The 14582-nt window shown below is 42.2% G+C and overlaps 1 protein-coding gene across 1 annotated transcript in view; it reads left to right on the top strand.

Moving 5' to 3' along the window:
- The first annotated feature begins 247 nt into the window (after positions 1 to 247).
- The window catches only part of Pits (Protein interacting with Ttk69 and Sin3A), a 21198-nt gene continuing 6863 nt past the window's right edge, over positions 248 to 14582 (top strand). Inside the window, exon 1 of the mRNA XM_018538697.1 lies at positions 248 to 2278. Coding sequence (XP_018394199.1) covers positions 1555 to 2278 — 724 coding nt within the window. The 5' untranslated portion in view covers positions 248 to 1554. The remainder of the gene's footprint in view (positions 2279 to 14582) is intronic.

Genomic DNA, 14582 nt, shown 5'->3' on the forward strand with positions numbered 1-14582 from the left:
CGTCGTCGTCGTCGTCGTCGCGTCGTCGTAGCTGTTTTTTTAGGGACGAGGATGTCACGGGACGCGAGGGGGAGAGATGGCTTGGCAATGGCTCTTGGCGAGCGGGGACGAGAGGATTGCGCGCGAGAGAAGAAGAGAGAATGAGAGAGAGAGAGAGAGAGCTAGCATACGCGCGGATTCGACGGTGAGGGGATCGAGCGAGCGAAGGTAGCCGAACGAGTGCCGAGCGTGAAAGAGCGAGAGAAAGGTGGCCGCTGGTCCGAGAGAGACGGGGCTAAGACTGGGTGGTGGAAACGCTGACGGTCTAGCTCGGCTTTACCGCCGCATTCTCGAGCGTTCGTCTCTTCGTACGGCAGCCAGACGGTCGAGCGGGTCGAGCGTACGTCTCGTCGTGTCGAGAGAGAGAGACAGAGACAGAGAAAGATCCGTGTTAATTTCACGCGTTTGTACCTCGTGTATCGCTCGTTGCCAAAAAAAAAACAAAAAACAAAAAAGAAGAAAGGAAAGAAATTAGGAAGAGCGATTACGATAAATTGCGGAGACAGCGGTCGTTGTCGTGGTCGCGTGTGCGGTGCCTCGCGTTTAGCGGTGCCTCGCCGCGCCGCTTCCTTTCCCGGGTGCGAGACAGTGCGAGGATTCGTGTACGCGCGCGAGTTTCTTCCCCCGGGGGAGTGAAGTGACGCCGTGGATTCCCGCCATCGTTGACGGCGCCATCGCGGAGAGAGCTTGGGTCGTTCGCTCCGGGCTGTCCGTCCGTCGCGTAGGCGTAGTGCGCGCGGTGCGGCCGAGTCGGGCGTCGTCAGGCGTCGCTACGCGTTCGTCCTCTCGCGGCTCATGTGCTCGCGAGCCGCGCCGACGGAGTGCGCGCGAGACGGGAGGTGCAGGTTGACGTTATCGTTGTTGCCTTCGTCGTTACTCCGAGCGGCGGTTATTGTTTCTCGGACGAGTGGTGCGCGCGGTCGAAGCCGATTCTCTTTTCGCGGAGCGGAGTGATTCGAGAAAGAGAGCGTCATTTGTTATGGGAAAAAAATCTTCTCGAGAGCGCAGAGACCAATTAACGGAGGAATAGAGAGAGAGAGAGAGAGAGAGAGAGAGAGAGAGAGAGAGAGAGAGTTCACCATATTTCTCAAAACGGTACATAAGTGAGATAGAATAAAATAATGTGAGAGATACACGTAGCTGGAAAGAGAGGAATTAAACGCGTCGTGTACACGTATGCATAAGATATACAAGTGTGCATGTGTGTGTGTTTGTGTTGTGTGCTCCTCACAGGCGTATAGCGAAGAGCGGGAGAGGTGGTGGACAAAGCAGACGATTAAACGTGGGGGATAATACTCCCGATACAGCTCGCGGTTAAACGAGATAAAGAGCCCTCGGGAGATAATACGCGCCGCGAGACAAACAGTGGATTGTGAAGTGATAATTCACCGAGCGCGACACAGTGGACGATTAACACCCCCCACCCCCACCCACCGACCCCCCCGCGGTTCCCCTTCTCAGCTCAGCAGGCCGCCGTTGTCGCGGTCAAACAACAGGCAGATCCTCGCTGGCAAGATGATGGGCAAACGGACGCAGTGTTATCTGTGCGATCTGCCCAGGATGCCATGGGCGATGATCATGGACTTCTCGGAGCCGGTTTGCCGCGGCTGCGTGAATTACGAGGGCGCCGACCGCATCGACCTGGTCCTCGAGTCGGCGAAGCAGCTGAAGAAGGCCCACGGGTTCCAGGACGCCCGGCCGTCCGCCTCCAAGACTTACCGTACCGGCGGCGGTCACACCGAGCACAACGGCGGGACGAATCTGGACGTGCTGCCGATCCAGAACACGCCGCAGGGCAGTCACACGCGTCATCACAACATCGCCGGCTACTCGCAGCTACACCACCGTAACTCCATCACGGAGTTCACGTCGGGCACAGCGGCGGCGGCGGCGGCCGCCGCCGCCTCGCCGACCTCGCACCTCGTGCCAATCGCCAACAGCATAAGGAACAATCCACCACGTTTGTCCAACGCCCATCTGGCCGCGGTGGCCGCGCATCAGATGACCCTGCACAATCGCGGCATGACCCAGCTGAAACGCGGCATCTCGGCGATCGACGAGGACGAGCACGCCGAGAAACGGCTGTCCCTGGAGGAGCAGCATCCGGTTAGGCCGCCGCTGACCCGCGGGGACTCCCTCCCGGCGGTGAGCCTGGCCGTCAGCTACGTGGACCGGAACAAAGAGAAGCATCCGGTGAGGGCGCCCAGCTTCGAGACAGCGACCACCTTCAAGGCCAACGGTGAGTCCTCTTCCCTCCCTTTTTCGTCCGCGTCGCAATCGTTCGATTGGAGAGTCGATTGTGAGTTCGCCCCGAATTCCCATTGGGACTCTCCCGCGGACGGGGGGCAACCCCCCTCTTACCCGCCGGCGGCGACGGACTGGAAACGTGACATCTGACATCACGATAACATCGAGACCAGATGCGACGTGGAGCGCGTCGCGTTGTCGCTCCGTTTGTCTTCTTCACGAGCTTCTGACCAATGGCGTTTATCGTAATGCCTAATTTCGAGAACTTTTCTCTACAATATGTAAAATAGCCGCGGGATGTAAATATTACAGACGAGATAAACCAAGCACACGCGGCTCAATACTAATTTATGCGAGCGTTTACAAACAAACGATCTTCCTCCGACCACAACGTTTACTTTCAAAAATAATATACCGACTGGCTAAGGACGATTTGTTGGAGCTTGGCGAAAATTGATTCGCGTGTTGCGATTAGATCCCACAGACACGATGTGTAATTCAATCGTCGATTTTTCATTCATAACGTGGAATCGTTAGCTGTTAACGATTGCCTTTAAAAAATGGCTGTGTGATGAAAGTCTTTATAGTTTAAAGTGTTAACATATTTCATAACGAATTCAATTTAACGTGATTATTTGGGAACGCTCGACAGAAGTATAAAACACGAGAATTTCTGTCAAGTGTCCTCTTAATTACTACTAAGTGATCGTAATTTTCACAGAAATTGTATTGCTGCTTAACAAGAATTTTATAAATTTTATTAGATCATGTTTTCTATTTTTTTTTTTTTTAATTCTACATTATTCGCGTGGGACGTTCGATACTTCAACATCGTATATATATCACATTTCATCACTGTTTTTTTCGATGATTAAATTTACAATTAATTGATAACATCCTATATTCCTTAGATATAGAGATAGATTTAATTGTTTTAAATTGTGAAATAGTTACGCTAAATATGTATAATAATGTAAATATATGGCATTTATATACATTTAGCGAATTTATGAAGTGGGAGTATTTTTGGACACCTCACGCGCGAGTAATGAAGAATTAACCGAATCAACGTTGACGAATAAAAAAATCTCAGAACCGGTTTTCCATTTTTTGATTAATTCGTGGTTAGACTTCATCTAGTGATACAAGAATTATATTTTCCTAGCTACGGCTAATTGCTAAAGTGATGGTTTTGTGGTAATGTATAGTAACTTCTAGAGAAATCACTACAAAGCCATAAATTTAATCTTAGCCAAAACAACACAATTTTTACTTATCCTCGAGTGAAGTGATCAATAATTTCAGTGAGATTAAGCCTAAACCACAAGTTAATGAAAAGTCGAGCTTTCATAATATCTCGTTTAGCGAACAAGAAGCTCCCATCGATTTACTGTTATTACATGTTTTTATTATTTTATTTTATTATACATCGATATGCGTATCTACATATTTCTCGAAAAGAAAGCCGCAAGAACTTGTCAAGAACTGTCATTTTCGCTTTCATGTAAGACTGAATTAACCCACAAAGGTGAGACGTGAAGTGTCTCGGACATTCCGGCCTTACGCGGCGCGCGCGGCAGCTCGACGTAATTTTTTTTTTTTTAGCGGGCGGTGTTCTGGCGTTTTTATCGGTCCCTACTATAAATAGTCGAAGAGGAGGGCTGTGTGCACGGCCGTTCGTTTGTAGCCATCTGGCGCGAGGAGGCAACGCACGCACACGCGCGTATATACGTCGACGAGGGACGACGGTATAAGGGAGATTACATTAAAAGGAAGCAACGTCCTCCGTCGCGTCCTCGCTTCGCTCTCTCTCTCTCTCGCTCTTCTCTATCTCTATTTAGTTCTCTGCCTTCGATCGGCGTCCGAACGCGTACAAAAGAGACGTACACCGAGCACGTGATGGGACGACCAAAAGATACACACACATACACACATTCAGTTGCCATGTCGTGACGTGTTCAATCAGGTGACGTCACGCCGCCGTCGCCGTCTCGCCGCCGTATTTATACCCGATGAATGAGACCGTTGTGTGCTGGTCTCACAATACGAGCGCGAATCTCACGAGCGAGCGTGAATTTTCACGTCGCCGTCGCACTGCGTTGCGTTGCGTTACGTGTTATACGCGGATAACGCGCTGTGCGTAAGATAAGAGGAATATATCACCGACGAAGCGGCGGAACCTCCTCTCCTTTCTCCGCCCCGTCACTTTGCGAAGCGCGTGAAGCGATGATAAAGTCTTGAGGCACGCTCGCCACCGCGCGGAGTGACTTCGCGCTGCGTCCTTCTCTCCTACGTCACGGCGCGATACAGAATCACACGCGATTAGTCGCTTTGCTTTTTGTCTTTTAATGAGTTGAGGAACTGACGCGACGACGCGGCGAACGTTGAACCAGCAACGAGCAGTCGCAGCGAGGCCCGCCACGTTTATAAATGAGATGATACGTCGGCGTTTTGACTGCGTGCGGTTGGATATTTTCAGCACTTCTATTCGCATTTTATGCGTAATGGACGGAATGATTATTATAAACGTTCAAAGCGCGAATAACTAAACCGAACTCAGTTTTTACATCAACTGCTTTCCTTTTAACGCCTTTAATCTATGAACGTAGGTCAATTTTAATTTCGAATTAAATAACTGTTTATCGTTTTCTAATTCGAAAAATTAGAAAGAGCAAATTGAACTGAAATTGAAATTATTAATCAGTAATACATTGATCGAAACGGACGTGAGACACAAATTCGCGTTGCTTGCACTTTTTGCACGCAGCATTTTTGCTTCCTTTCTTTTTAAACCTTAGATATGTACAGATTTATCTCATTTTAAGTGCAAACATTTTTAGTGGTTTTGAGCGACCAAGTATCACATTCTATCTTCGGTTACGTTCAGCAAAAAAAGCAGCTTTGTTGTAAAATTTTTTTATGTGATGTGTTTTCCAGTTCCCATTGGGAAATCATATATTCAAAAGAATTTTACGTTGCAACAAATTACGAAGCTTCTTTTCTACTGAATGCCAAGAAGGATATAACAAACGTTTACACCTTTTAAAAATAAAGCTGCCATATCTTAATTTTCGGCGAAAATGTACAGACTCTTATCGGAATAGATAAGAATGTTATTCTTATCCTGCGCGGACGTGACAAAGATGAACATTGAGGTACCATTTCATGAGACGTTGAAAAGCTGTGATTATATGCTTCTCGATGTGATGCATGATGATAAGCGTCTGACGCTGGAAATTGGATTTATTTAACTTCCAGCATTAAGGTTTCTCAATATTAAATCTTACAGAACCGTGAGAATTTAAACCATTGAGATATTAAATTCCTCAATTTTTTTGTGAATGCTATGCTATCATTACAACTGTTTTCAGTAGAAAAAGCAGCTTCGTAATTGTTGTAAGATCCTTTGATATGATTGGTTTTTGTCTTCCGTTCCTTCCTGGATCTAAATGTGTGTGTAATAACAATCATATTAAAGAGAATTTTACAACAATTGCAAAACTGTTTTTTTTTTCTGCGAGGCTATTTTCATATACAATTTTCACTGTCTAAACGTCAATTTTGATCGTAATAACAAATAGTTATCGGATCTTTACGCAACTGCATATTTTTTTTTTTAGAAAATAAATTAGTAAGACCAAAATAGAAGCTTATCTTATCGATAAAACATTTTACAAATGCATATTCATTTGTGCGCATTTGCATATCTTGTATATATTTTCATATTTTGTCTGCTTAAAAAAAGTCGAATGTCTAACAATAAACCTACTTGAAGACGCTGAAAATGAGCATGAAAAGGCGCCCTTATACGACTGCGATTATCGTCCTTCAGGCCGGAATCAGACTGCGCATTGAAGATTGAAAGAATGAAATTTGGCCAATCGAGAAACAACAGGAACTAAAACTCCTCTATCCTCATTGGTCAAATTTCAATGTTCGCTCTTCGATCTCGATCTTCAGCGCGCAGTCTGAATTCCGGCCTTATGACGTTACATCTACGTCACCCTCTGACGCTGCCGATAGATCTATTTTCGAAGATTTCGTTCGTACTTAGATTCTGTGGAAGCGGAGCAGAATCTTGTCGCGGGAACCATTTAAAATCGAGACGGACGGAAGAGTTTCTACGATCACGCGAGGCCTCGTACTTCGGCACGCGGGTGGTCTTGCGCGCGCATCACTCCATCACACTCCGCTGCACATCCACGCAAGTACGTTCGCACCTCTCCTCTCCCCTCCTCTTCTTTCTGATTGCGGCCTCCCCACGGACTGCTCTTTTCTCGCGTCCTGTTTTTAATTCCACTTCTCGTACGCCTCTCTCTTTCTCATTGGCGGACCCAGAAAATCAAAGAGACTATTGACTCGAAATATAAGCGATTTTTTTTTTATATATGAATTTTGTAGAATATTAAATTATTATTTGAATTGTCACGTTGAAAAATTTAAATCATTCGTAACATTTTATTAAAAAAATTTTACAAAAAAAATTAATATAAAATAATAAGGCTCTGTATGCAATGTTACAAATTAATACAAATCGTTATGAAATACTTGAATAATAATACAAAAATTCGTTGTCTGTTGTGTCAAAGATAATAATATAATAGAATTTGTTTTTTTACATTTAGTTTTTTTTTTAAATAAAAATAATTTACAATCAAAGATGCGTGATAAAATGTTTCAGAAGTATTGAAAGTATTATATAACATTTTGCTATAAATGTTTTAAGAAGAAAAGTCTCCAGAGGGAAGCCATATAGATTCGCCAGTGCTCTTTCTCTTCCCTGTCTCTCTCTCTCACGTCGCGTCACACCGTGGCGACGAAACCGGTCCCGAGATTGTCTCCTCCATTTGCCGCGGCGCGTCGTGACATTTTGTCGGGATAACTGTAGCGTGCCCCCCTTTTCTCGCTCGCACCGTTCGCTGGCTTTTCGCGCCGGCGGAGATACGCGGCCCATTGACGATCATGCGGCGACGATGACGGCGACGTCGGTGTCGCGTAACCCTACCCTAACCTTGCCTAATCTAACCTGACCTGGCCGTATGGCGCGCGGGCGGCACGGTGACCTTGCTAGTTGCTAGTCGACCGTTATTTCGACACTCCAAATGGGCGGGAACCTCCATACGGGAAATAAGATAGATGCGTTAAAGGAGTTACTTAACTCGTGCGGATCCCGATGACCTTGGAGCATTCTTTATAATTTTTAAATAGCGTGATGATTTGGAATAACTTCGTTTTACAGTTATTTTTCGCAATTTTGTTTTATGCGCGTAAGCTGATTATCCTACTTATATAATATTTATGCTGTGCTGCAGTTTTTTATATCGAGGAAAAAACTTAAAGCTTTTAAAACTATATAAAATAATAAGAATTAGCGGATTTTCTAAGAATCCACATGTTTCTTCAGTATTACAAAAATTTTGAAAAAATTTGTTTATCATGCAACGTGCCTTTCAAGTCTTCTTAGAAATTCTCTTTGAACGTGTAGATCACTCTTTGTATCTTTTACGAGAATTCATATTTATAAATTCTCATTCGGAGTTGTCATTAAGAATGGCTCTGTATTGATCATAAAGATTGATACTTTCATATTTTCCTATCTTCAATTTGTACAAGTTTCGAGATGAAGAAATGCTTCGCTGAAACGAAACTTATACAAATGATAGTATTTCTCAATTGTCCATGAGTAATAAATCTCGTAGGACGATAACCCGCTTAGAGATTGGAATCGAGTGTGTGTGCGCTGCGCGCGTAATGTTTCCAAGGCACCCAACGCAATGACGTAAAATGCCACGCACGCAAACGACTGCATATATAATGTATTGTCATGCTGTCTGGTATCAGTCTCGTTATCTCACTCGATAACATAATCAGCAATCGCGAGCTGGATGGTTATCCGTGACGCTGGGATGCAGTTAAGCTTGTTACCGGTGTGAAAATACTATTGTAATGAAGTAACCGAGGAAAAAAGCTCATCAGAGAAGCGAGATTCGCTTGTTTTTCCTGCCCGAGCTTTTTTTATCCTTGAGGTTACTGTTTCCGTTCAAAAGACAGCGTTCACGTTTTACGTATACGCGAGTTCTGATATAAATAGATTACTGCTGGCAAAGATTGGGGTCTGGAAATAAACGTAGAGATTGTGTGTATGTGCATGAGAGAGAGAGAGAGAGAGAGAGAGAGAGAGAGAGAGCGCGCCTTTGAGATCCAGAGAAGTTTCGCTGTTATTCGATTCTACCATCGATTATTGATCTTTCGTAACTAAATGATTGCTAGATCTGCTCGACGACGTATTGTTGATTTATACATTGCGAATGCAATTCCAGCACTCGGCGAATGCGAATATTGCGTATCTCTAACAGGAATTGAAATATGATTTCCAGCAATCTCGATTTTCAATGCTATAAATATGGGAAATGTTTAGCTTTTACCGCGAAACAAGAGTATAAGGTAACATGTGTAACAAAGGTATTGATTTTCATGTGAATTTTATAATTGAAAGAGTTTCGTATTTTTATAATTGAATAAAAAATATTTTTGTAAAAAAAAAAGAATATTCTATAAAAAGTATTTCCGTTTAATCTCCATTTCGACAAGTCAGTTATTATTATAGCCATTCCCCATTATCGTCGAAATTTTATTTCTCCGACGTTGTAAAATATATCCGATGTCGAAACTCGAAAAATCAACTATTTCTCGAATTTCTATCTACGCGCGTTGCTGCTCTCCGCACTGTCATTCATCATCGCCGTTTACGACGAGCGGATGCTCTCGCCTGCTGACATAGTATCGTTTTCCTTAATGGAAACCGAATCTCGCAAATGGACGTAACTCTACAAGTCTCCATAGCCATTTAATCCATTGTATTTTGTTGCACGTCCTGCTATATTCCTTCTAAAAATTGTCCAATTTCTTAAGTTACAGCCAACGTCAATTTTGCTCATTTACTTTCCGTTTTAACAGAAAAAGAAAAAATTTAATATAAAACTAAATCAAATGTAAATTAAACTTAATTTAGTGAGATTATAATTAATCGAGATTCTAGTCTTATATTAATTTTTAGATTTAGTTTTATATTAATTATTAATATCTTTTCATACATATTTTACATAATCCATGGACTCCGGTAATTTTTTTAGGCATACAATATTACACCAACGAGCATTATTTTCGTAATATTACAAACTACAAACTCCAGTGACTTTCTTATCAGATTTCCGCGAGCAGTTCTCTATTTATTTTCCATATGCCCTATCAGTGGCGCAACTCGCGCGAGTTAACATATCAATAATGGATTGGCGGTGCTAAACGGAGAAGGCTCTCATTGGTTCTCAAGTCCGACGTTCGCCGACTCGGAACGCTCGGAATTAAACAGAACGTGATCCGCCGGTTGTTTGCGCGAAAGCATCTCGTTTCGCGAACGTTAAGCACGTACGTTACGTCAGTCAGTTTCCGTGCGGCAACGTCAGTCGTGATCAATCATGCGGCAAGAGTGACAGCAGATACGGTCCGTCGACTGGTCTGTTTGATGACCGGCCAAAGTGCACGCGCGCGCACTCACGTTCGCGTACGTGCAGCAAGGAGCGAGCCGAGACGTTCGGGAGGAGAGGAGCAAACTGCATAGACTCTGTTCTCGTATTCATTAGACATAACGCCCCCCTTTCCTCGCGTTGATCGTCACGATTAACGTCCGAAATGCGTTCGACGATAAACGTTCCGAATGCGAAATTTGAAATATTTGAGCATTAAGCCTCTCACACATAAAATGCATAATAGAGCATGAGCATAACATAAAACTGTTGGACCAATAAGCATCCAGCATAAAGTTGTCATATTGATTAACATAAGATGCTGATTGGTCCAGCGGTCTTATGTTATGTTTATGTACTGTTATGCATTTCAGGTGTGAGAGGCTTTATCCTCGGAACAAAACGCACAAATTGGTAATCGATACAGCGACCAAATATTTTGTTAAAATGTATCCGACGATGTAATTTTATGCGGACTAAATTGTTAGTCAGTGTAAACAAATATTTTTGTTATTAAATAAAATGTATTTTATAAAAGGAATTAAATTTTTTGTTACATAAACAATGCCTCGACAAACAGTTTCTTTTTTTTAATCTTTTCCTCTAGTCCAGAATAAGAAATTTCTTCATTAATGCCTGTTTATTTTGTGTTATATATTTCTGTTACATATCACAAATCGTTATTAAACAACGTAATACGGAACTAATTGCTTATTCCTTTTTCTCAACATTTTCTTTTTCTTTTAAAAGAGAAAAGTGAATTGTCTCCAACAATTATTAGATATAACTTCCTAACAAAAAAGAGAGAAAAGAGAACGAAGAATGAAAATAAATTTAAGTAGATCCACTTTAATTTCGGTTCAATTTGCTTTCAATTTTTTTTCTAATTATAAAGTTAATGGACGTTAGTAGAAATGACCATAAGTGCAATAACTTAGACCAAATTCCGATTAATTTGTCATAATAATACTTGTACTATTTTGTTATATATGGATTAACTTATTAATTTTTTAATTGAAAAGAAAGATTATAGATTAGGGGTAGAACAACGAATTATTATAAACAGTTAAGCCAATTGAATTAATCGTTGATTAAATTAAACGGAGTTTGATCGAAGCCACTCTAACTGCTTGTCACTCTTGACAGAATCTGATATAAATATTGACAGGATTTCGTTCCATCATCGGAAACTGTCAATATTTATTTATTTTGTATGTCATATCAATATATTTCTCTATTACATATCACAAGTCGCTATTATTAAACAACATAATACGGAACTAGTTGCTTATTCCTTTTTCTCAACATTTTGTTTTCTTTTGAAACAGAGAAAAGTGAATTAGATATAACTTCCTAAAAAAAGAGAGAATGAAGAATGAGAATAAATTCAGAATGCCGCTGTAAATCGTGAATCGTAGTAGGTCATAGTAGCGAGGGATAGCAAGCTCGACGAGTTGTGGGTTTCGCAAGTATCGTCACATGTATTGTGAGTGGCCGATCGATCACGTACAGATAGGCACTTCGTTCTCCTGCCCTACGTCATCGGGACGAGTTTCACGTACGTGTACACGTATATATGGCAGCGCGGAGTACATACGACAAGCATAAATGCGTGTATCCAACGACAACGGACAACGACGATGACACCGACGTGCTTGTGGAGGGGTCGTACTTTCGAAACAAGGCCACTGTACGCACTGTCCAGGGACGTGCGTATTTTACGTATGTTTCCAAAGTTTCGACTCGATTTTAAAGTACGGTTTTCAAACATACCTGTACCTATTTTACTTTGAGTTCCAAATATCAAACGTCCACTTATACTATACGTATACCTATCTCACTTCCCAGAAGTGAGGACCGTTCAGGTAAAGAAAACAGATCTAAGGGTACATTCACAAACCGCTCGAATCAGCTGATTTAACGACAGAAAGGATCTCACCTGGTCAAAATTGACGAATACCAAGCGTCAAGTTTGATCACGTGATCATTCCTTTTGCTGCTAAAACGGCTGATTTGAGCAGCTCGTTGAAATGCACCTTTGGTCTGTTTTCTTTGGCTAGACTAGTACACTTTTGGAACTTAAAATGAGATAGGCATATATTTAATATATTTAGCGAAAACGATAATTAATGCAGGAATAAAAAATTCAGATATTCGTTGCGCGATCTCTATCGAATTATGGGTGTCTGATAGTGTCTGATCTCATTGGTGTGTTTCTCGCGTAGATAAATTATTGCATAAACACGCTGAAAAAATTTACTAAATCTTCGTATACATATATTTCTTTGAATAGCACTAGACTTGCAATAAATAAATATTTACTTAATAGAAAAAGATAGATAAATCAAATTAATGATTTTTATATCGAATAAATGTAGGTTTATTGCTGACGGAAAAATTAAAATTTATTTGCTGGGGTAAAAGGATTAATTAGATACAAATTCTACAAAAAAATAACAGAACTTTATATATTGTTGTGAATCTAGGAATTTGAAAAAAAATGGTGAGGAAAACTACGAAAAGGAAGTAGCGTCGCTTGATTTTTCCCAGTGCAATTTTAAATATGTTTCTGACTCTTTAAGATATCTTGTGCACGTAACAAAATAATTCTCGATAAATTTAACAGTGTTTACTTACACTCAAGAGATAAAGAGGGCTAAGGGGTAAAATTTTGCAAGTGATAAGATTACACGATTTCTTAAACTTCTTCTGAAACGAACATTCCAATCTTCACGTGATTATGAAGATATTTATTGCCATACAATTGATGAGAAAACACGAGACGTTTATTTGAATCACTGCCTAGGCTCGTGCGTTTTAACCGTGAGTCATCGAAAATAATAAAATTTTATTTTAGCGATAGAAACGGCAGCGTAAACGTCGTAAATACGATATTTTTATATCGTTCTCTATTGATGTAATCGCCTAACCGCTAGTTGCCGTACATCAAAATATTTTTCCGATAACGATGTGTATATTTCTGCATCTGTTTGCGACGTTAATCTTTTGAATTTTATTATGCATAGCTGTGCAAATATATATTTTACAGTTAGACTCTAAGGTTAGCAGTACTCAATAATGCTGCACCTGGCGGAACGTACGATTAGATTATTGGCTTTTTTTTTTTAAAGACTAGACTTGTTATCAGATAAAGTGAACGGTACGGCGAGACCTGATTGAGGCTTCATTTGTAGAGCCAGCAAAGATTGTGGAATAACTCATGTAGTTTTCATGATAAAAGCTGAGAAACAAAGCTTGAAAAATAAAACCTAAAGATTGAACAAAAATCGTTTCATTTGAATTCTAACATATCCTGAGATTCTTTTACTTCTCATGACAAAGATATTCTTAAAAAATATGTGGATGATAAATGATACTTTGAGTAATTTTATAAATACATATTTTGTAAGACAGATTTATTGTCGAGAAATTAGAAGAATGATAAATTTTCAATTTAGCAGTTGGCAACTCTCAAATTTAATCAGTCGATCGAGTAATTGTCGTTAGTGAAACGGGCTTGAAGTTCTATTTTATATTGCTGCACTTGACTGTACTAGAACTCTCTTTCCCTCCTTTCTCTCTCGCCTGATATCAAACATATACTTATCTCACTTTAAGTTCCAAAAGTGTACACTAATTCAACTACAGAGAACAAACCTTAGATCTGTTCGCGTTGCTTGCACTTTTTACACTCAATATCTCCGCTTCCTTCCTTTTCAACGCCTGAATGTATATTTATCTCGTTCTAAGTGCAAATATTTAGAGAATTTAAGCAACGCGAACAAACCTACCGACTACGATGATAGGTCTCTGTTTTCTATAGCCGAACCAATATACTTTTGAAACTTAAAGTGAGATAGATATATTTACGTTTGAATATTACGGTGAAAGAGCGAGAGAGAGAAAGAGAGAATGCAGTTCTAGTTCTCAAATAAAAACAGACCTAAAATCTTTCCTACCGGAAGACCCCGCCGGATCTCCTCCCGGTATTTATCGCTCCCTCTTTCGAGCGGCGGTGCTTTCGTGCGGCTAAATTAAACGTACGAAAAACGGCAACGGAGAGAGAGACAAGTTCGTTTACCGGGAAACGCAGCGAGAACGCCGGCGCGCAGCAATTCCGAGGAAAACCGGAGTCGAGTGCAGAACGCGAAAGCCGCTCCGAATAAACCGCGAGCGTATATACGCTCGGCACGGCCCTGATCGAGCGTGACTAAGCCCGCACTGCCCGCAGAGCCGCCTACGTGCGTGATGTGTCGCGGTTAGGAAGCGAGAGACAGAGAGAGAGAGACACAGACATGAATGCGCGCGTGCGTGCATGCGTTTTCCCCCCTTGCCGTTTCCGCCCGTCTCGCTCGCCGTAACGTTTCTCTTCCTCGATCTCTCGCGAGGACGGAGAGACACACGCTCGTCGTCGTCGGCTCTCGACGCTCTATCGGAGCCGTCACGGAAAAGTACCGGTCACACGTCTACCCGGTGGCACTCTATCCTGTCTCTCTCTCTCTCTCTCTCTCTCTCTCTCTCTAGCTGCTCCGTATAGGCGAGGCCTCGGTGTGACTCGTACGCGTGCACGTCGTCATACTGTACGAGCGCTGGAAGGTGCGGAGAGACGACGGAGGACGCATATCTGCGCGCGGGATTGCGTGTCACCGCGGACAGCCGTGACCGAATGATGCGATTCTTCCCGCTCGCTCGCGCGGGCGGCCGATAAGTCGGTCGCTTGCTGGTGCATTATACGAGTCGCTCGCTGTCGTCGTCCCCCCCCCCCCCCCCCTC

This window comes from Cyphomyrmex costatus, unplaced genomic scaffold (genome assembly GCF_001594065.2).
Source record: "Cyphomyrmex costatus isolate MS0001 unplaced genomic scaffold, Ccosl1.0 scaffold1017, whole genome shotgun sequence".
NCBI lineage: Eukaryota > Metazoa > Arthropoda > Insecta > Hymenoptera > Formicidae > Cyphomyrmex > Cyphomyrmex costatus.